This window comes from Ceratotherium simum, chromosome 24 (genome assembly GCF_057802395.1).
Source record: "Ceratotherium simum simum isolate JZ-2026a chromosome 24, ASM5780239v1, whole genome shotgun sequence".
Taxonomy (NCBI): domain Eukaryota; kingdom Metazoa; phylum Chordata; class Mammalia; order Perissodactyla; family Rhinocerotidae; genus Ceratotherium; species Ceratotherium simum.
The window spans coordinates 30,388,160-30,410,400 of NC_141923.1; the positions used below are offsets into that span (position 1 = coordinate 30,388,160).

Here is a 22,241-nt window from a genome sequence, read left to right on the forward strand (position 1 = left end):
GGAGGAGAGAGGTGAGGAAAGAGGCGCAGAGGTAAACAGGTGCCAGATCACGTGGGGCCTTGCCGGCCGTAGAAGTAAGTGTGGATTTTAAGTGTAATGCTTAAACTTCATGCTAGAAAGTCACATGATCTGATAGAAGTTTTTAAGAGATGGCTCTTGACTTTAGTGTGAAGACTAGATTGCAGTGATTGTAGCGGGGCAAGAGGGAAAGCAGGGAGACCACTTAGGAGGCTGTTGTAGAACATGAGGTGAGAGGTGACTTAGATTTGGTGTTATCCCTGTCGTGGAGGGATGGAAAGACATTGACGAATTTTGGACAAAGTTTGCATGTAAAACAGGAATGCTGGTACAGGGTAGAGGGGTGAGGAAGGAGAGAACTCAGTGGTGACTCCTTGGCATTTGGTTTGTGCAAATCACACCTGTTTAATACCCCAGATTTTATTGACTTAAATTGGTAAAACTAAGTCTTTAAGAACTCAATTCATGCAATAAAGAGAGCTGACTTAGTCTCATTTGGTATCATCTTACACAGTGGTTCTCAACCAGGAGTGGTTTTGCTCCTCTAGGGGTCATTTGGCAATGTTCTGAGACAGCTTTGGTTGTCACAGCTGGGGTATTGGGGAGGATGTGCCACTGGCTAGTGGGTAGAGGCCAGGGTGCTGCTAAGTATCTTATAATGCATAGGGCAGCCCTCCACAAAAAGAATTATCTGGTACAAAATGTCAGTAGTGCTGAGATAGAGAAACGGATCTAACAGATGAAGGTTTGGTCTAATAGGAGATCTGGATTCCAGTGAAGTGGAAAATATATCAGGAACAAGCCATTTAACCAATACACTGGTTTTTCCTCCCTCTTGTCATTCTGTTTGCTCCTCAGAAGTAATCTAGCTGAAATCAGTATTTTCTTTTGGCATATTTTGTAACCTCTCTAGTGAAATGGTTAGACTTTCTGTGTTGTATTCATTGATTTTTCTTTTTTTTTTTTAAAGATTTTGTTTATTTTATTTTTTCCCCCCAAAGCCCCAGTGGATAGTTGTGTGTCGTAGCTGCACATCCTTCTAGTTGCTGTATGTGGGACTCGGCCTCAGGATGAACAGAGAAGTGGTGCCTCGATGCGCACCCGGGATCCGAACCCGGGCCACCAGCATCGCAGCGCGTGCACTTAACCGCCAAGCCACAGGGCCGGCCCTCATTGATTTTTCTAGGCCTCAGTGAAAGTGTACTAGGAAAACCAAAGGACTTAGGATCCATTATTTAGAGCCTATAATAAGTAAATGATCCACACTGACAAGTCATCTATAATCTCTTGAAGTTAGAGACAACACCCTTAGCAAATAACTCAAAGGTTAGAAGAATAAAGTTCTAACAATTAGAGTTCTTGGGGAAGATTTTCTTATTTATTGGGTCTTGTGAGGCATTCAGACATCTTGTCTTATCAGAATGTTTACTAGTCAGAGAGAAAAAAGGTGAAATGTTAAAAGTCACTTTTTTCTTCATTCTTACGTATATATATATGTGTGTGTATATATATGTATGTGTATATATATTTAAACCCCATACAAGTTTTTCTTTTTTTCACAACCACCCCATTCTCCACTTTGTCTCATTTGTACAAACTTCCTATAACTGTCCTATTTCCAATAGAAATTTCTTCTGACGAGAAATTTTACCTTCATGCTGACTGATCCTTGACTGGGCTATTAGGAGAGCCAGGGAGCAAATGCCAGAAGACTCCTGAAGTTGAGTCCCCTCATGCTGAACATGCAGGGTGATAAGGAAGTGCAGTGACCCAGGAGTGGTCAGTGAGAGGCTCAGTGTTACCCAGGGACAGGCCCTCCCGACTCAGAAACACACAGCCTTGGGCCCTCTCTGAAATGGGAGGCCAAGGTGAGTCTTCTCTGTGCTTCCTTCAGTGAAGTCAGTGGTGGACTTCATCTCATTGAGACCGTTCCTTTAAGAAGACCCATCATGTTGCTTGGCTGCTTCACTTGTTTACAATCCCAGAATAGTGTGGCTCAGAATACGGGACTTGACTTTTTTTTTTTTAATTGGCTAAAAGAGACATTATTCTAGTGGGATTCAGGAATGGAAAATAGCAGAGGATGTTTTCATACTGTATGGGGATCCTTGACCGCAAACTGGCTGTGCTGCTCTGCCCCACTTATTTCTGTACTCCCTCTGTCTTAAGACTCATCTGCTGATGACCCCTCAGCCCTGTCCTCTGCTTCCTGGTCTAGGGTACCTTGCTAGGGCTTGCTCTTTCTAGGTCCTCTGTTTCAGACAAGCTGGCAGAAACCCCTCAGGACTTAATTCTGGTCAACAGGTCATGAGCCAGGGGGATCATAATCTTCTAAATTGTGGAACTTCTCCATTTTTCTCTTTAAATGGCCAAATTCTTATAATGTAAGGCCAAATTTTGGTGCTGTGGCTGGTTAGCCCTTTGGCAAGTTCTGGTCAGACCATGAATATATTTACTGTTGGTTCCTAGGTGCCGTATAAAAAAAGTAACCAAAAAACATAGATCTGCTTAGAAGCTGTCTGTCAAAATAATAAGCGATAATTGGATGAGTAGCAGAGCCTCCCTCCCCCACTGCTGCCTTTTACTCATAGAAAACCCAAATAAAAGCCCCTTTTGTTTAGTAATAGTAGGGGAAGGGCATTGTATGGGGTTATTGGGAAACACAGGGTTGAGGATGACTCAGACAGGCAGAAAGATGAAAGAGCCTCTATTATGGGCCTTGGATTTCTGCTCAGCATCTTTCTCAGCCTTGGACGCATTCAGTTATAACAGGCTCCTGGCATTTAACCTGGGAGGCTATTTTCTTTGGTACAAGGCTGTTTAAAATTTGACCCATATAAGCCATCAAAACCACTGAGTCAGCTTTTCAGGGAACCTATCTTTAACTATTTCAAGTTACCTCCAGTTTGTGTGATTCTATTTTTTCCAGTCTGTCACTTCCTTGAGGTGATTGATTTTTCTGGAACTGGGCAAACGTTTGGCTTTTCGAGCCAGGGGTAATATAACAGGCAGATTTCTTACTAAGTTGACCTCGCTCGTATGTTTTCCCTGTGGATGCATCTCCTGGCGATACCACCCTTGAGTTTGTTCTGGAGATGGGGGAAGCACTTCTGATGGCTGGCTGAACTTTTCTGGGGAGTCTTGCTGCTTTGGGAGGAGCTCCCAGGAGATCATTTCTATCTGAGGTTAGAACTGCTAAGTGTATTGATCACATTTGATTGGTGATGGGAAATCAGAGGAAAGCTAATGGGTGAGACCCTGAAGAAGGGAAAGAAAACAAGGATATAGAAAGTTCCAGGCAAGAAGAATTGGAAAGACGTATGGGAAGGGGCATAAAGGGACTTTTGGAGGCAGGAAAGGGTGGATGCTTCCTTGGAGGATGTTTTGTTCATTCTTTCCAGTGGCTTTTGGCCAGTGGTTAAGAGGCTCTGTTTGACCAGTTTGTGTGGTCACCTTGGTGGTAGCTGGAGTTCTTGGGCAGAGAAGTATGTATACTGGCCATACAAAAGCACCTGACCTCTGGCTTGACTTCACTGGAGGATGATTCCACTTTCTAGTAGCTTCTGGAAGTTTTTTTTTCCCTTCCTGATTTCCTTCTACTTGAGGCTGAATTATTGTTGTTCTTTCCCAGGGAATTTGAATCTAGATGTTAGAGTGCTTGGAAAGAACTAACAGAGCCCGGGCCGCCCCTTTGGCTTAGCGGTTAAAGTGTGCGCGCTCTGCTGCTGGCAGCCCGGGTTCGGATCCTGGGTGCGCACCGACGCACTGCTTCTCCGGCCATGCTGAGGCCGCGTCCCGCATACAGCAACTAGAAGGTTGTGCAGCTATGACATACAACTATCTACTGGGGCTTTGGGGGAAAAAAAATAAATAAATAAAATTATAAGAACTAACAGAGTCTGGTTCTGCCATGTAGTCACAGACGCCCCAGGTTCGTTAAGAGACAATGTAATCGTGTGCAATCCAGCAGTCATAGAGTATTCTAGAAATTCCTCTACTTTCCTGCCCATCCTTTTTGCCTTGTGACTGTGTTATCTACATGGCTAAACTGTTTTCCATAATCTTTCATAACCTTTTCTTTCAAAGAGCTCAGTTCAGTTTACATGTATCATTCAACAATGGTTATAAACATTTACTGAGTGTCAATCATGTGCCTTATTAGTTTGAGTAATCTCTCTGAATAAATGTTTTAAAATGAAAGTTCAGAGGTTGAGTCTGGGGAGGGATGGTGGGCCCTTCATTCCCAGGAAAGCCCAGCTTTCTTTTCTACTTGTCTCTGAGTAGAGGCTGTTTGAGGATCCCATAATTCTTTTTGCACACCCTTTCTGGTCCTGGTGACCATGGATTTAGTTTGTAGTCAGTAGGTGCATTATTGTTTTTTTATATGGGATGCATTATTGTTTTTTTCCCCATGTCTCAGTCAGCTCTGTTATTTAGGTCTGAATTATCTGACTGACAGTCAGACAGGCAGACAGCCTGCCTTTCTGTCTATCTCCCTCTCTTTCTTCTCTTTTCTCTTCCTTCCTTCCTTCTTCTCTCTCTTTCCCCTTCCCCTTCCTTCGTCCCTTCTTTTCCCTTCCCTCCTCCGTCTTTCCCTTTCTACTTTCTTCCCTCTCTCCCTCCCTCCTTCTCTTGCTCCTTCTCCCTTCCTCTCCCTCCCTCTCCTCACCCCCTTCATGAATTAAGAAATTAAATCTGCCATTGCCAGGGGAAAAACAGTTTCTTTCTAGAACTAAATGTAAATGATTTTAGGCTTATGTACTGTTTTGGATTGTTCATGACATTTCTCTTCCTTTCATTACCATAGAAAATTGAGTTTGCTATATATTTTTTTTAAAGGATTGACCTAAAAAGGTTTGACTTTAAAGTGCAGCCTTCCTTGACCACCATATTTAAAAGAGCAACCCCTGCGCCCGCCGTATAGTCCTAGTCCCTTCTCGTGATTTTTCTTCACACCACTTATCACCGTTAGATATAACATGTACTTTTAAAAATCAACTCTATTGTGGTGTAATTTCCACATAATGTAATATACACATTTTAAGTGTACAGTTTTGAGTTTTGACAAATGCATATACATGTGTGTAACCACCCCCACCCCTACAATCAAGACATAGAACATTTCCATCCCCCCAAAAAATTCCCTTGTGCCTCTAGAAAGTCAGTCCCCAGCAATCACTGATCTGCTCTCTATAACTATAGATTTGACTTTCCTAGGGTTTTATGTAAATAGAATCATGCAGTATTGTTTTTTGTCTGGCTTCTTTCACTCACCATAATGTTTTTGAGTGTCATCCATGTTGCTGTGTGTCTCAGTTCATTTGTTTTTATTGCTGAGTAGTATACCATTGTATGGATATGCCACAGTTTGTTCATCCATTCACTTGTTGATGAACATTTTGTATACTATATGTTTTAATTGTTTGAATATTGTCTGTCTTTTCCCCATTAGATTGTAAGCTCCATGAGGGCAGTGATTTTTTTTTTTAATTGGGGTGTAATTCACATAACATAAAATTAACCACTTTAAAGTGAACAATTGAGTGGTATTTAGTATATTCATAATGTTGTGCAACCATCGCCTCTATCTAGTTCTAAAATATTTTCATCACCTCAAAAGAAAACCCTGTACCTTTGAAGTGGTTCGTTTCACAGCGCAGTGGTTTTTATGTCTTTTTATGTTTTTTATGATACAACTTTTATGATTTTCCAATTATAAAAATAATGTAGACTCAGCATGTTAAAATACTAAACATATAGAACTATAGAAAAGTATAAAATTTTATCTTAATTTTACAACAAAAGAAAGCCACTAGTATCTTAATCCTTTTTAATATTGCATTTACTTTTTTTTTTTTTTTTGGTGAGGAAGATTGGCCCTCAGCTAACATCTGTTGCCAGTCATCCTCTTTTTGCTGCGAAAGATTAGCTCTGAGCTAATGTCTGTGCCCATCTTCCTCTATTTTGTTTGTGGGATGCTGTCACAGCATGGCTTGATGAGCGATGCGTAGGTCCCCACCCGGGATCTGAACCTGCGAACCTCAGGCCACCAAAGTGGAGCGCACAAACTTAACCACTACGCCACTGGGCCGGCCCCTGCATTTGCTTTTTTAAAGACAGTGTTATTGAGATATAATTCGCATCCCATACAATTTACTCTTTTATTGTTTTATTTTCTGGTGAGGAAGATGCGCTCTCAGCTAACATCTGTTGCCAATCTTCCTCTTTTTTTTTATGCTTGAGGAATATTATCCCTGAGCTAACATCTGTGCCAGACATCCTCTATTTTGTATGTGGGTCACCTCCACAGCGTGGCTGATGAGTGGAGTAGGTGTGCGCCCAGGATCCAAACCCGTGAACCCCAGGCTGCCAAAACAGAGCACATGGAACTTTAACCACTTGGCCACTGGGCCCACCCTGCAGTTCACCCTTTTTAAGTGTATAATTCAGTGGCTTTTAGTATATTCACAGATATGTACAACCATCACCATAGTCAATTTTAGAACATTTTCATCGGGCAGCGATTTTTGCCTCTTATTTCATCAGCATCTAAAACAGTGTTTGGCACATAGTAGGTACTCAAATAATATTTGTTGAATGAATGAAATGTACTAATGAGAATAGATCAGTTGAATCATTAATTCAACAAACATTTAACGAGTGCCTACTGTGTGCTGATAACTGAGGGAGATAGAAAGAGGCACTAAGACCCTGAGATTGCCCTTGGGGAGAGGACAGTCTAGTGGTAACAGAAGAGAAATGCATAGAAATAAGGTGGATGGTGTCAGAGCAGTATAGAGAGGATTATGGAAATTCAGAAAAGGGTGATATTGCTGGAAGCGTTGCTGTTGTTATTGACTTTAAATAGTTATATGCTGGGCCGGCCCCTTGGCTTAGCGGTTAAGTGCTCGCGCTCCGCTACTGGCGGCCCGGGTTCGGATCCCGGGCACGCACTGACGCGCCACTTCTCCCGCCATGCTGAGGCCGCGTCCCACATACAGCAACTAGAAGGATGTGCAGCTATGACATACAACTATCTACTGGGGCTTTGGGGGGAAAAAATAAATAAATAAAAAAATCTAAAAAAAAAAAAAATCTAAATAGTTATATGCTATATTGTTACTTCACCAGGCTCCACTATCACATTCCTTATAGAATAGAAACCAGGCCCCTTTCAGTCTCCATCTCACACACCTAAGATCTCCTTATAAGGCTGTATCATCTAGTAAGATCTTCGCTATAAACTGTGAGAGTCTCTGGTGTAGTAATAATTCTTGGAATCACGTCACATCATTCTTTTGAAGATTGAATGCTTTCTTATACATAATATATGTATTATGCAATCTTATAATAGCCTTTTTTTTTTTTAACTGAAAAGATACATTCTTTTGAGGGAGGGAGTGGTATTGGTTTTGTCTCATTTTCCCTAATTCTTCAATGAGGCATTTATTGGAAACCTTCCCTCAGGAGGGTTTACTTGGGATGATGGAATGAAATTCTGTGGTGATGGTGATAACTGTGGCTGAGAGGCAAACCAGGGCAACTTCAGCAGTAATGTCAGTCAGCACTTCTCTGGCATTTACCACATGCCTCCACTGCACTGAGGGCTTGATGTGCGTGATCTCATGTAATCCTCAGAGGAGCCCTATAAGCATTTTATGTTGTTATCCTCATTTTACAGATGAGAAGACTGAGGCCCAGAGAAGTTAAATAACTTCTTTAAGGTTATTCTAAAGTCAGTGTGTGGTAGAAGAGGGTTGGTTGAACCCTTAACGGTAACACTACAGGGTTCCCTTCCTCAGAGAAAATGTAGCATCTAGACATTCTGTGCTGTGTTCATTCATTTATCTACAATATGTATTGATTTCCTATTATGTGTCAGGCCCTGTGCTAGGGCTGCAGTGATGAACAACACAGACCAGACCCCTTGCCAGCATGGAGTACATTCTAGTTGGGAAGCTCAGAACCGGAAAGAATGGGAAAATGTTACCAGAGATGATGGGTTGAGAATGGCAACTTTGAGCAAGAGAAAGGTTGAGTAAATTGTCCCTGGTATGATCCAGGTAGAGGTGGACTTGAACCTAGCTCTCTTGTCTTCTGTCTAGCCTGGTACTTTTACTACTAAGTCCCAGAGCCTTTACCAGAACTTATGTCTGTTTTTATAGCTGGACAAATATAGGTATGCCATGCTGTTTCAAAGGGGGGCTGCATCTCCCTTCTGGAAGCTCCTTGGAAGAGTCCCTTGAGGATGACGTGGGTCTTGAGGATGACTTGGTAGTTCCAGTCTGTCTTCAGAATTCAGCTTTGCTTTGGAAAGCTTTTTATTCAGATATAAATGGAGAGCTGAACTGGGTGAGTTGGGTGTGGTCAAAGAAACTGATAATGGAGCAAAAATGACTCTAATTTTTAAAGGATTTGTTTTGTGAACCGTCTCTACATAGAAACATTCTCTTTCCTGCTAGAGTAGGAGGGGAGCTGCATGCAGTGTCTGTGAGGCCATGTGTCAGAAGCATCATGGGTAGTTATAAGACATGGGAGAATTCCTGACCTCTCAAGTAATGGAACACTGGGGACACTGGAGTGGAAAAAAGTGATCTTTGCTCTTACCAAATGTGCTCAATGTGTTTGTAAAGCCAATCTTGTGACTTCAGTGGTCTTAAGAAAACATTTGATTGAGAAATGATTGTGTTTTTACATGAAACTCTGTCAACACATTTGTGGATAAACACAAAGATATACACACCTTTTAAGATAGAATGGAAGGAAATTTTCTGAACTTGCTGGGTTGGGGAAACAGGTTTAATAGAACTTTCTGGCAATAGGGTTTCCTACTGGAGTGGAACCTCCTTATCATTTGAACTTTAAAAGTAGACTGGCTACTGATCTGTTTGACACAGTTTAAGTAAAATCCTGTCTGAAAATTAGGCCCTGGACTTAAATCATTGCCTGGGGTTCTTTTCACCGTGATGAAAGTGGCTCTGGATTTTTCAAGGAAGAGTTTTCTCACCTTCCACTTCTCCTTTCCTTCCTGTAGAAGAAGGAAATGTTACCTAAGTTCTGTACCTCTGCTGGTCTGACATCATCAGGTCAGTGTCAGACACCAGATGAAGCTCGATATATGTCTGTTCATTAAATGCAGTAGTCAAGTTCTAGTTTCCTTTTGGGGTAGCGGTCCTAGTTCTGATAAGAGTGAGACTCTTGTTTGATTTCCTTGGGTTCTGTCTCTTTCTCTGAACTCAGCCAGAAATGGGATGAAAGCAGAATAAAACAGACCAACAAATAAAAGTAATTAATAGGAACTTAACTTTGGGAATAACTATCGACTTAGGCTAGTTTGAGAATCTCAATGGAGAGGTATAAAATAATCTTGGTTGGCTCAGGTGTGGGATTTACTGTGAGCATTAGGTTGTGATGGGGAGCAACCAAGCTTCCCTTAGCTCTTTCCATTACTTTGGGAAAGGAGCTGATTTTTGCCTTCAGTTGCAGGGAGGGAACACCTTCATAAAACTTTAGAGGACTGTATGATTGTAGTTGGTACAAATTAGAGCCTTTTCATCCAGAGAGGCCAGAACTGAAAGGACCTTGATGCTAGCTACTTTCCTTGGGAGTGTTTTCTGCTGTCTTTGGGGTTTAACTTCTAGAGTCTCTGACTGTGCTCTGTTGAACTTTCCTCCTTCCAAAGCTCTTTACTTCAATTCCTTCCCCGCCTCTTGCTTTTCCTTTCCCAGGCCTCCTCAGAACAACTCCCATGTGGTCATTCTTCCTGGAATGATTCTCTGAGGGCTAAGAAGGAATTTCTTGAGGGAGATTGTCATCATTTTCCTTGCCTGCTTGGGTCAGAGGTTGACTGCTGGACATTTTTCACTACCATAAACTACTCTGAATTCTAGATTGGAACAATGGAGATCATTGAGTACTGTTATATTTCATTTTAGAGACTCTACTTGGAACTGTATGCAAAGTGAAAAGCTTTGTGGGTGAGCTAGAGATGGAGAAAGGTGGACTGTTTGGTTTCTTAAAGATTGGTATGATATTAGATGGTCACTTTACTAAGAGTCAGCTATAAAGCCAGTATTAATGATAATATGTTGTTTTAATTAGAAGGAGACAAAAGTGATACTGGCTCAAGACAAGGTTGACATAAGGGAAGCCATATTGTAGAAAAGAAAAACTCTATTGTAACTTTGAAGGACCTCTGACAAACTAACCCAGCTGGATATGCACCCTCTAGGAGATCTAACTGCTCTGTAGATTTTACGACCCCTGCTTGTGCATGTACCTCCCAGCTGCGATAAGACAATAACTTCGTTTTTTTGAGTTCCTTAGGAATGTGATGACCCCCGAACAGTGAGTCTATGCTGATAGCCATCATCAGTGAAAACTGAAAGATCTGGTGTGGCACTCCCAGTCTGTAACACCAGAAGGTCAACATTCCTAACCCCATCCCCAATAACCCAATGACCTATATAACTGCTGTAAGATTTCATGCCCCCTTAACATGGTTCTTTTGGACATGAGTCGGCCATCTTCCCTCTTGCTAGCAAGCTGTAATAAAAAAGTCCTTTTTCTCCTACCACCTTGCCTCTTGGCTATGGGCATGTCTTGCAGCGAGCAGAAGGCCCCACCTTGGGCGGTAACAAAAGGAGTTATCAGAAGCAAGCAGTGAGAGCTTTCATTTTTTAGGTAGGATCAGTTTAGAGCTCACCATATTGCTGATTCAGTCCCTGAATTCTGAGCAACAAGCGGGTGCAAGCTTAGTTACTACTGCTGTGCACCTGGATGTTTTCCAAGTAGGAAAACCGTGTGCCAGGCCTTGTGCTCTGCCCTTTCCATACTTTATCTCCTTTAGTCCTCTCAGTGTCCCTAGGGGTAGAATCTGTTGTAGAATCTATCATCTTGTTTTCCTGAGGCCTTAATAGTTAAGTAGCTCTTCCAAGACCACACAGTGGCAAACCCAGGAGTGGAATTTCGGTGTTTCTGACTTGTCTGAGGTCCAAGAGATGGTCTAGCAAGCTCTGGGAAGACGGAAGGTAGAAGTTAGGGAGGGGTGGCTTTGGTGTCACACCTGCTTTTGCTGTTGTGTAAGGGCCAAGGACCATTTCATACATGTTGTAGAGTTGGGTGGGGTGGCCAGTTGGCAGGGCTCAGAGTCAGGTAGCTTATTTCACTTCAGGAATGGAGCAAAGTGGGATCATTGATTGCAAACAGGAAGAACAAGTAGAGCAGGAGCCTTGTTCCCTTCTGGTGCCATCCAAGGGAATCTTCTTATCTTTTCTTTACCTTTTCCTCCCCTAACTGAAAACCAGTCTTGCTACTGCATAGGCCTAGGCTATTCTTTCCTTTCTGGCTCAGGGGAAAATGCCCACAGGTTAAGGATGAATTGAGTAGTCTAACAGGGAGCAAAATAATGTGAAAGGCAGAAAAAGGAAAAATGAAGCATGGTTTCACTCTGCCAGACATTTTCTCATTTATCTGTTTATTTGATTAGTAACCACTACCCAGTCAGGGGAGGCAAAGATGGTTATATCTTCATTTTACATGTGAAAAAACACTCAGTCAGTACACGTTAAATGATTGTCCAGGGCTCGTCAGTAGAATAACTAGCCTAGGGCTTTGAGCTCCTCCTCCCAGAATTCTTTGCAGTGACCTCAGATGCGTATGCCCAATATATGAACATGTGTGTTTAATATACTCCGGGACACCAGGTGCCAAAATGATATCCCAGATGCTGACAGGGAGTATTTTATTTTCATCCCAAACGAGTTGTTTGTTATATATATTATGTACATCATTTGGTGGGCACTTAGTCAGTATGAGTCCTGGGACATTTAATTCTGTATCTAAAGGCTCCTGTGTGTCCCTTTTCAGGTGCCTGCTGTTACCTATCCTGGATAGCAGTTGTTTTGTGTGCTAACAGATTCATGGCAGAGTAGGTTTCCAGGGGGAAACATCCCCAGGCCTTGTCTTCCCCAGGACTGTTTGGGAAGGTGGATGGCTCTTGCAGCTGGCCACCCTGACCTTATCTGAATCCTTGTTGGTAGAGGTTCATGGAGCTTTTGTTTTGTTTCTCTTGCTGGCCAATTTAGCGGCTTGGAACCAGGCTGAGTGACACTGGTCCAAAATGGGCTGTTCTGTGTAACTTCTTGTTCCTCTTAGTTGTCTGGGAGATCAGTGAGCCCAGTGAGCCCATCACCGTTTATTGAATGCTGCTGTGTGTTAAGCCTTATGGAAAATACAGGGTGGAGAATAGTGATTCAGGCACCCAGCAAGGTGCTTGGCATTTATTCCTTCATTTATTCAGTAACTAGATATTGAGCTCCTCCTATGGGCCAAGTTTTGTCCCAAGTGCTAGGGATATAAAGGTAAGATAGACAGTCCTGCCCTTGTGAATCTGGTAAGGGGCACAGTCATGGCAGTGGGCATTCAGTAAGTTATCAATATTATCATTAACATTAGGACTCTTAGTAATCTAACAGTAGTGATGTTATTAACAGAATAACGAGGGCCGGCCCTGTGGCTTAGCGGTTAAGTGCGCACGCCCCGCTACTGGCGGCCCGGGTTCGGATCCCGGGCGCACACCGACGCACGCTTCTCCGGCCATGCTGAGGCCGCGTCCCACATACAGCAACTAGAAGGATGTGCAACTATGACGTACAACTGTCTACTGGGGCTTTGGGGGAAAAAAAAATAAATAAATAAAGCAGCTATTAAAAAAAAAAAACAGAATAACAAGTGGTTTACCATCTTGATGAGGTTATGGGAAATGAGGGTGTATCATATTATCACACCCAGTGGTCTGTGTGCATTTCTCTAACCGCTCTTTATCAGACCAGCACTCTTGAGAAGCAGGAAGGTGTTTTTTTCTCTTAGGGCTGGCAGATACTTGGTGTAAAGGCTCATCACTCCTTTAGCTGGAGTAAAATATTCCCTGTTTGGATTGGGAGCTTTGACCCTGGGGTTGTGTATTCTGAGTTTAGAGGCCCTGAGCATCTTTCTGGAACTCCAGTCTGGGATCTCACTGGCACCAAGGCTCTTCCTTCCTGGCTTCTTTCTATAAGTATTACACTGTTCTTTAAATTGTAAACGGAGGACTTATGGATGGATGAAGTTTGACCAGTAAGTTTTTCTTTTTAATTAACAGCTTTATTGAGATGTAATTCACATACCATATATTTCACCCTTTTAAAGTGTAGAATTCAGTGTTTTTAGTATATTCATAAAGTTGTGCAACCCTTACCACTATCTAATTCCAGAACATTTTCATCACCCCAAATAGAAACCCTATACCCATTAGCAGTCACTCCCTATTCCCTTCTTATCTTAGCCTCTGGCAACCACTAATATACTTTCTGTCTCTATGAATTTGCCTGTTGTGGACATTTCATATAAATGGAATCATGGAATATGTAGCATTTTGTGTCTGGCTTCTTTAACTTAGCGTAATGGTTTCAAGGTTCAACCATGTTGTAGCATGTATCAGTACTTCATTCCTTTTTTGTGGTTGAATAATATTCCATTGTATGGATAAACTACATTTTGTTTATCTGTTCATCAGTTGATGGACATGTGGGGTGTTTCCACTTTTTGGCTGCTGTGAGTAATGCTGCTATAAATATTCATGTTTAGGTTTTGCGTGGACATATGTTTTCAGTTCTCTTGGGTATGTACCTAGGCCGGAATTACTGAGACATACAGTAACTCTGTGTTGAACTTTTTGAGCAACTGCCACACTTATTTCCAGAGTGGCTGTATCATTTTACATTCCCACCAGCAATGTATGAGCATTGCATTTTCTCTACATCCTCACCCACACTTGATGATCTTTTTTTTTTTTTTTTTTTTTTGTGAGGAGGACCAGCCCTGAGCTAACATCCAATGCCAGTCCTCCTCTTTTTTGCTGAAGAAGACTGGCCCTGGGATAACATCCGTGCCCATCTTCCTCTACTTTATATGGGACGCTGCCACAGCATGGCTTGCCAAGCAGTGTGTCGGTGTGCGCCCGGGATCCGGACCGGCAAACCCTGGGCCGCTGCAGCGGAGCACGCGCACTTAACCACTTGTGCCACCGGGCTGGCCCCTTGATGATCTTTTTGATCATAGCCCTCCTGGCAAATGTGAAGTTATATCTCATTGTGGTTTTGATTTGCATTTCCCTAATAACTAATGATGTTGAGTATCTTTTCATGTACTTATTGGTCGTTTGTATATCTTCTTTGGAGAAATGTCTATTCAGATTTTTTGCTTAATATTTAGTTAGGTTATTTTTCTTGTGTTTTATGACTTCTTTTTTTTTTTTTGTGAGGAAGATCAGCCCTGAGCTAACATCCATGCCAATCCTCCTCTTTTTTTGCTGAGGAAGACTGGCCCTGAGCTAACATCCAGCCGATCTTCCTTCACTCTATGTGGGACGCCGCCTCAGCATGGCCTGACAAGCGGTGTGTTGGTGCGCGCCCAAGATCCGAACCCAGGCTGCCAGTAGCGGAGCACACACTTAACTGCTATGCCACAGGGCCGGCCTCTATGAATTCTTTATGTATCCTGGATACCAGTCCCTTATTAGATGATTTACAAATATTTTCTTCCATTTCTTGGGTTGTCTTTTCACTGTCTTGATGGTGTCTTTTGCAGAATAAAATTTTTAAATTTTGATGAAGTCCATTTTATCTATTTTTTCTTTTGTTAGTTGCTTTTGGTGTTATATCTAAGAAACCGTTGCCTAATCCAAAATGACAAAGATTTGCTCCTTTGTCGTCTTCTAAGAGTTTTATAGGTTTGGCTTTTTCGTAATCACTAAGTTCTTATACTGACTGAGGCTTTAAAAGTTCCTATTAGCTATTTTCTAGGGGTAAGGGCTGGGTGGGAGGCTGTTATCCTGTGCTTCTTTTCCTTGCCATCTTCACAAGTCATTACAGGACCTAGATCCTGGGAGCCCTTGCTCTTCTTGCAGGTATATCTATCTAGCTATTCTGCAGTTTCTGTATTTCATTGTCTTTTTTTGTTTGAAGGTAACAAATGAAGAGGACTTCATTAGGAAACTAGACTGCAAACCTGATCAGCATCTGAAGGTGGTTTCCATTTTCGGAAACACTGGTGATGGAAAGTCTCATACCCTCAACCACACTTTCTTTTATGGCCGTGAAGTCTTCAAGACCTCCCCTGCCCAGGAGTCCTGCACTGTGGGCGTGTGGGCGGCGTATGACCCAGTCCACAAAGTGGCAGTGATAGACACGGAAGGACTCTTGGGGGCTACGGTGAATATAAGCCAGAGAACACGGCTGCTGCTTAAAGTCCTGGCCATCTCAGACCTCGTCATTTATCGAACTCATGCGGACAGGCTGCATAATGACCTCTTCAAGTTTCTTGGGGACGCCTCAGAAGCTTATCTGAAGCACTTCACCAAGGAGCTCAAGGCTACCACTGCCCGCTGTGGCCTGGATGTCCCTTTGTCCACCCTGGGCCCTGCCGTTATCATTTTCCATGAGACTGTGCACACACAACTGCTGGGCTCTGGTGAGTAGACAGGGTCCTGTGGTCACAGAGTGACCTTTCTGGGTACAAGGGGGCGGCCATTGGGCTGCAATAGCAACTTGGTGGTGGTTGGTTGCCTGGAAAAATTTCTGCCTGAGCAAGACATAAGGGAGTGTTTGAAGAGGGGTGGAGTGATCAGCCATGTCAAAATCTGCTCATGGTCAGGATGAGGATTGAGAATTGCCAATTGGCTTTGACAATATGGATGTCCTTGGCAATCTGGATAAGACCTGTTTCCTAGGGATGGTAGGCATGAACACCTGGTCCGAGTGGGATCACGAAAGAAGAGGAGGAGAAGAATTAGGTAATGAGTATATTCAGCTCTTTCAAAGAGTTCTGCTATAAGGGAAGCAGACAAATGAAATGATAGCTGGAGGCTGATGTGGGGTTTCAAGGAATTTTCCCTTTTTTAAATTTAAGATGTGAGATATTGCAGATACTTGTGGACTGATGGGAATGTTCCTCTAGAAAGGGAGTGATGCAGATGTAAGAGAGAGAGAAGGAACAGTTGGAGTGATGCACAAGTGGACAGGTTGGCTTTAGTTAGGGGCATGGACGGTTCATCCTAAACAACAGGAGAGGAGGTAGGGTGTATGGACATGGTTGTAGGTAAGTAGGTAGATGTGGGGTGTGTGTGTGTGTGTGTGTAAGTTGTCTTACTGTTTCTGTTTTCTTAGAGAAATAGGAAGCAACATCATCACCTGAGCGGGAGGATGAGGGAGCAGGTGCAACACTAGTAATTGGATGCAGACGAGGACAGTAGTGTTGGCCCCTAAAATAGTTACACCATTTACGTGTTCATTCAGTCAACCAAGTTTATTACATGCACTATATCATGTGCTGAGTACTGGGGTGCTGAGCTGAAAAAAACAATTGCCACCCTTGAATAGCTCACAGTCTAGTTGGGAGACCACGTGTGTTCTGTTCTGTAGTGGATGTAGGTATTGGAGCTGTGGGGGTGCAAAAGAGGGACACTTTACACCTCCTAATGGGATCTAGGAAAGAGGAGGTGATATTTGAACTCTAGAGACTTGGCTCCATAGAGGAGGGGAGGAAGGATGCCCTAGGAAGAGCAAACACCTAGTGGTTCGAAGGAGCAAATTGTGTCCAGGGAACTGCAGGTAGTTCTGCAGTAGCTTCCTAAATTCCATTCTAGCCTCCTTCAATGCTTCCTCCATACAGAATCCAGAGTGATCTTTTTAAAAGCTTAATTTGTGATTTAGATCATGTCATACTCCTGCTTACAACCTGTCAATGGTTTTCCACTACCTCAAAATCAAATCCAAACTCCTGTTTGTGGTGTCCTCACTCTGACTCCTGCCTGTGTCTCTGAACTCCTTCTCTAGTTATCCCCCTTCCTCCCCTCCCACCTCCCCTGTATGTGTTCACGCCTTCCACTAGCCATACTGGCCTTCTCTCTGTTCCCACCTTTGCATATGCTACTCTGTCTGCCTGGAATGCTCTTGCCCCAGGTAGCCGTACTTTTTTCAGATTCAACTCAACTCTCACCTCCTTGGAGCCTTTCCTGACTGTCCCCTGTAAAGTGGTCCTTTCTGTGCCCTAATGCCTACCCTCTCATCACATCACCTGTTCATTTGCATCAGGGCACCTTTCACTATCTGAAATCTTCCTGTATGTTTGCTTTCTTGTTTTTGGTCTTTTCCCACTAGAATGGAAACTCCCTGAAGGCAGGAATCTTGCTGTATCTAAAGAGCCTGGATGAGTGCTTGACACACAGTAGGCTCTCATCAGATGTTTGCTGAATGAATAAATGAAGAGGCTTAGTGTGTCTGAAGCATAGGTTGTGTGGGAGGGAATGGTGGAGATACTCGGGGATCAGATCATGGATTGCCTTGACTTAATTCTCAAGTATGACAGGAGCCCCTGAAGGATTTTAAGCAAGGAGTTATATGATCAGATCTATATTTTCAAAAGATGCCCTGGCAGCCTGTTGCAAGATGAACCAGAGAGGCATGCCTGGAGGTGGGGAGACCGGCCAGGAGGTTAGCATGGTACTGGGTGAGGAGTGATGGGGCCTGAGTCAGGGCAGTGGCAGTAGGAGGGAAGTGGGGCTATATTAAGGAGTTAGAATCTGAAGGCCCTGGGTCTAGTGGAAAGGTGAGAAATCTAAATGTTCCAGAATGAAAGAAGAGACTCAGTAGCCAGTGGCTCTAGAGTGAGGAGAGAAGGTTGGAAATGTTGGCTTGAGGATGCCTCCTGTAATCAGCATTCTTATACCCCTTTGGATCTTTATAACTTTGGTGAGGGGAAGGTTTAATTTCCGGTTCAGGATTTTGAAATAACCAGGCCTTCAAAAATAACTTTGTTTGCTTTGTGCCTTGCACTGTGGTAGGTGGTTTTTTATTTATTTATTCGTTCATTCATTCATTCACTCATTATTTTTTGGTGAAAAAGACTAGCACTGAGCTAACATCCGTTGCCAATCCTCCTCTTTTTGCTGAGGAAGATTGGCCCTGGGCTAATATCTGTGCCCATCTTCCTCTATTTTATGTGGGATGCCTGCCACAGCATGGCTTGATAAGCGGTGCGTATGCCCGCACCTGGGATTCGAACCCTCAAGCCCTGGGCCGCCGAAGCAGAGCACGCGAACTTAACCACTACGCCATTGGGCTGGCCTCTCCCTTTTTTTTTTAAATAAATGCTGACTTACTATATCTTTGTTATTCAGCACAGTCAATAGCAGCCCTGTTTTACAGAAGAAGAAGCTGAACTCAGAGAGCTTAAGTTATGTAACCATGGAGGTTCCAGCTAGTAAGTTGCAAAATTGGGATTCAAAACAAGGTCCTCTGACTCCTAAATCCAGAGCTGTTTCTGGAATACCATTGCTGCTTCTTGAAACCTTGAAACGTGGAACCAAGGCAGCCAGAGTTTATGCAGGATAGAAGGAGAGGTGCCAGAATTGTGGGCAAATTGATAATTAGATTTTTCTCTGTCTCATAGACTTTCTGATTTTATTTGATCCTGTTCCTTTTCTGGCTAGAGGATTTCTAGGTGGAATTAGTAGGCAAATCAATTCTCTCTGTTTTACAAATGAGCAGAACCAAGCTCCCATAATCATTTGGGAGCAGTGATTCCATGTCCAGGGATGAGCTGTGAGAACATGTGGGGAGGAAGTGAAGGTGGTCAGGCTGCGCTCCTGGTGGCTTTGGGGAAGTCGCTCACTGATGGGCTGCCCCTAGGATACTGCCTGCTCCTTCCTTCAGAAGTTACTGCCACAGGGAAAGTTCAGGAGGAGATGAGGTTAGGGTGTGACTGCAGAATGTTGGCTACTTCTCTTGATGACTCTGTCTTTAAATTGGAGCTAATGCCATATCTCCGGTGTTAACTGGAGTGATTTTGTTGTTGTTAAAATATTAAAGGAATTTAAAATAAAAAGTCCTTCCAACTTCTACCTCAAAATATTTATTGAATCCATTTGTACTACCACTTCCCAAATTTCTGGATAAAGGTTGGTGAAACTATGGGGTCGCTAATACCCTCATACATTGGGAGTTTGTCCACAGCTTCACCAGCATAAGACCAGCATTTTCAAAGTAGCTATTTATTCTGAATATTCATTAGTAGGTAACTGGTTAAATATGTCCATAGGATGGAAGACTATGTAGCTATTAATTTTATTTATTTATTTATTTTTCCCCCAAAGCCCCAGTAGATAGTTGTATGGCATAGCTACACATCCTTCTGGTTGCTGTATGTGGGATGCGGCCTCAGCATGGCCGGAGAAGCGGTGCGTCGGTGCGCGCCTGGGATCCGAACCCGGGCCGCCAGCAGCGGAGTGTGTGCACTTAACCGCTAAGCCACGGGGCCGGCCCTATGTAGCTATTAAAAAGAATAAGAAACTTCTCAGAGTGTATCATGACAAGGACAGATACAGTATGTTATTAAGTGATAAAAGCAAATTTGCCTATGTGTGTTGGTAAGTGTGTAGGGGAAAAAAAGCCTGAAAGGGCAAACATTGAACCATAGTTACCTTTGGGGACTAGGAGGCAGCAGAGGACATACATTTCTTTTTTTTTATTTTTATTTTATTTTATTTTTTCCCCCAAAGCCCCAGTAGATAGTTGTATGTCATAGCTGCACATCCTTCTAGTTGCTGTACGTGGGACGTGGCCTCAGCATGGCCGGAGAAGCGGTGCGTCAGTGCACGCCTGGGATCCGAACCCGCGCCGCCAGCAGCGGAGCGCGCGCACTTAACCGCTAAGCCAGGGGGCCGGCCCCGACATACATTTCTTTCCTTTTATGTTTTGACAATTTGGATTTTTTACAATGAGCAGATTAAAAAAAGAGACTCTTCCTTGAAATATAATGTACATGCAGAAAAGCGCCCATCATATCAAAAGTGTATAATGTGATGCATTTTCACAACCTGCACGTACCCATGAAATCAGTACCAGATCAGGACACACCAGCACCCCCTCACAGAAGCCCTGCTCATGCTCCCTTCTAGGCAAGGGTAACCAGAATTCCAACAGCATAGACCAGTTCTGCCTGTTTATGTACTTTATATATGTGGAGTCAGAGTACGTATTACTTTTTTGATGAAAGACAGATGACTTTTTTTTTTTTAATTTTTTGTTTATTGCAGTAACAGTGGTTTATAAGAGTGTATAAATTTCAGATGTACATCATTATACTTCTGTTTCTGCATAGATTACATCATGTTCACCACCCAAATACTAATTACAACCCATCACCACACACATGTGCCGAATTATCCCTTTCACCCTCCTCCCTCCCCCCTTACCCTCTGGTAACCACCAATCCAATCTCAGTCTCTATGTGTTTGTTTATTGTTGTTATTATCTACTACTTATTGAAGGAAATCATACAGTATTTGACCTTCTCCCTCTGACTTATTTCACTTTGCATAATACCCTCAATGTCCATCCATGTTGTCACAAATGGCTGGATTTCATCGTTTCTTATGGCTGAGTAGTATTCCATTGTGTGTATATACCACATCTTCCTTATCCATTCGTCCCTTTATGGGCACTTAGGTTGCTTCCAAGTCTTGGCTATTGTGAATAACGCTGCAATGAACACAGGGGTGCATGTATCTTTACGCATTGGTGTTTTCAAGTTCTTTGGATAAATACCCAACAGTGGAATAGCTGGATCATATGGTAGTTCTATCCTTGATTTTTTGAGGAATCTCCATAATGTTTTCCATAGTGGCTGCACCAGTTTGCACTCCCACCAGCAGTGTATGAGAGTTCTTTTTTAAAAGAAAGGTCACAGTTCATGTGCCTATTTCTGCTTGTCCAGATCACCCCTCAGAGGTGCCAGAGAAGCTCATCCAGGACCGGTTCCGGAAGCTGGGCCGTTTCCCTGAAGCTTTCAGTTCCATTCACTACAAGGGAACAAGGACTTACAACCCTCCCACAGACTTCTCTGGGCTGCGGCGTGCTCTGGAGCAGCAACTCGAGAACAACACTACCCGATCTCCCCGGCACCCTGGCGTCATCTTCAAAGCCCTGAAGGTCAGTTGGCTCCTGCCCTGAGGGCCTCTCATTGGGGTACCGGTCGAGGGTGAGAACACTTAGTTCTCCAGCTTTTGTGGGTGCTGGTGATTGGAAACCAGGGCTGGAAAGAGAGGTTATAAGAAAGGGAAGTGCATGAGTGGAGTTTGCACCTGTTGAATGACCTCATCTTGCTAGGAGCACAAGTACAGAGGAGTCTTGGGTGATGGTTAAAAAGTGACAGGTCCTCATCTCGGAGAAAAACTAGGCTTTTAGGGGATAGGACAAAGCATTCATTTCTGGGTGTTGTGGCTCACCGTGGTGAGCTGACCTCATGTTTAAGCTCAGTTATCTAGACAGCTTTTGCTTGCCTTTATATGGACTCACTCCTTTTTTTTTTTAACTTAATTTATTCAAGAAGGAAACTTTTTTTGTTATCACTATAAATGGGAAACTAGTATCACAGGTAGAAATTTACCAAGACAAAAAACAAAAACAGACACATGATAACAGTAATTACTGTTTATTATGTACCAAAGTTCAAAGGACTGTATGTGGATTAGTTCATTTAATCCTATACCAACTCCAGGAGTTAAGTACTATTACCCTTCTCATTTTGCAGATGAGGAAACTGAGGCACAGAGAGATGAAGTAATTGGTTACACACAGTTACTGAGTGGCAGCAGGCATAAACTGTAGCCATTTTACTGCAGAGCTCCTCATAATCGCGAAGACTCTCCGGCCTCAACAAATAAAATGCATTATTTTCTCGCTAGGGACTTGCTCACAGAAGGTTCTGAGACTTGAAAAGAGAGATTAGCAAGTGTTCAGGAGATGATAATGATATACTGTTACCTAAGTGAGACTTTCTCCTTAACAGAATCTGAAATTTTGAAAAAGAATTTCCACTGTGGAATTGGGTGTTATTAAGTGTATCACCTACAATCGTATCCTCTGTCCCCTAAAATTCATCTTGTATATACCAGTGATGCCCACCTTTTGGGAAACTCTTCTCTAAGCATTGTATCTTTGTCCCTTAAAATAAGGTAAATTGTTTTTCTTGTGTATCCCAGCAGTAGTATCCATGTATTATTTTGATAATACAGTAAAATCCTGTTACAAAGCAGCTTGCCATTCCACAGATTCCACTGATGGATGCTCCTTGCTTCTTTGTCACAAAGAGAGCCTGCCACCTGGGTAGGCTGCTATCCCTTC

General features: G+C 43.0%; 1 protein-coding gene across 2 annotated transcripts in view; it reads left to right on the forward strand.

The window, feature by feature from the left end:
* Positions 1–22,241, forward strand: part of ZFYVE1 (zinc finger FYVE-type containing 1) — a 50,671-nt gene that overhangs the window by 7,501 nt on the left and 20,929 nt on the right. The window contains exons 1-3 of one of the 2 annotated variants that reach the window (XM_087448279.1): positions 8,309–8,370; positions 15,024–15,528; positions 20,833–21,047. Coding sequence is in view for 1 of the 2 variants with exons in the window: in XM_004426318.3 (XP_004426375.1) it covers positions 15,024–15,528; positions 20,833–21,047 (720 nt within the window). In the remaining variant the exon portion in view is untranslated. Of the gene's footprint in view, positions 1–8,308; positions 8,371–15,023; positions 15,529–20,832; positions 21,048–22,241 lie in introns of those variants that run through there. The other variant, XM_004426318.3, reaches the window with a different exon arrangement.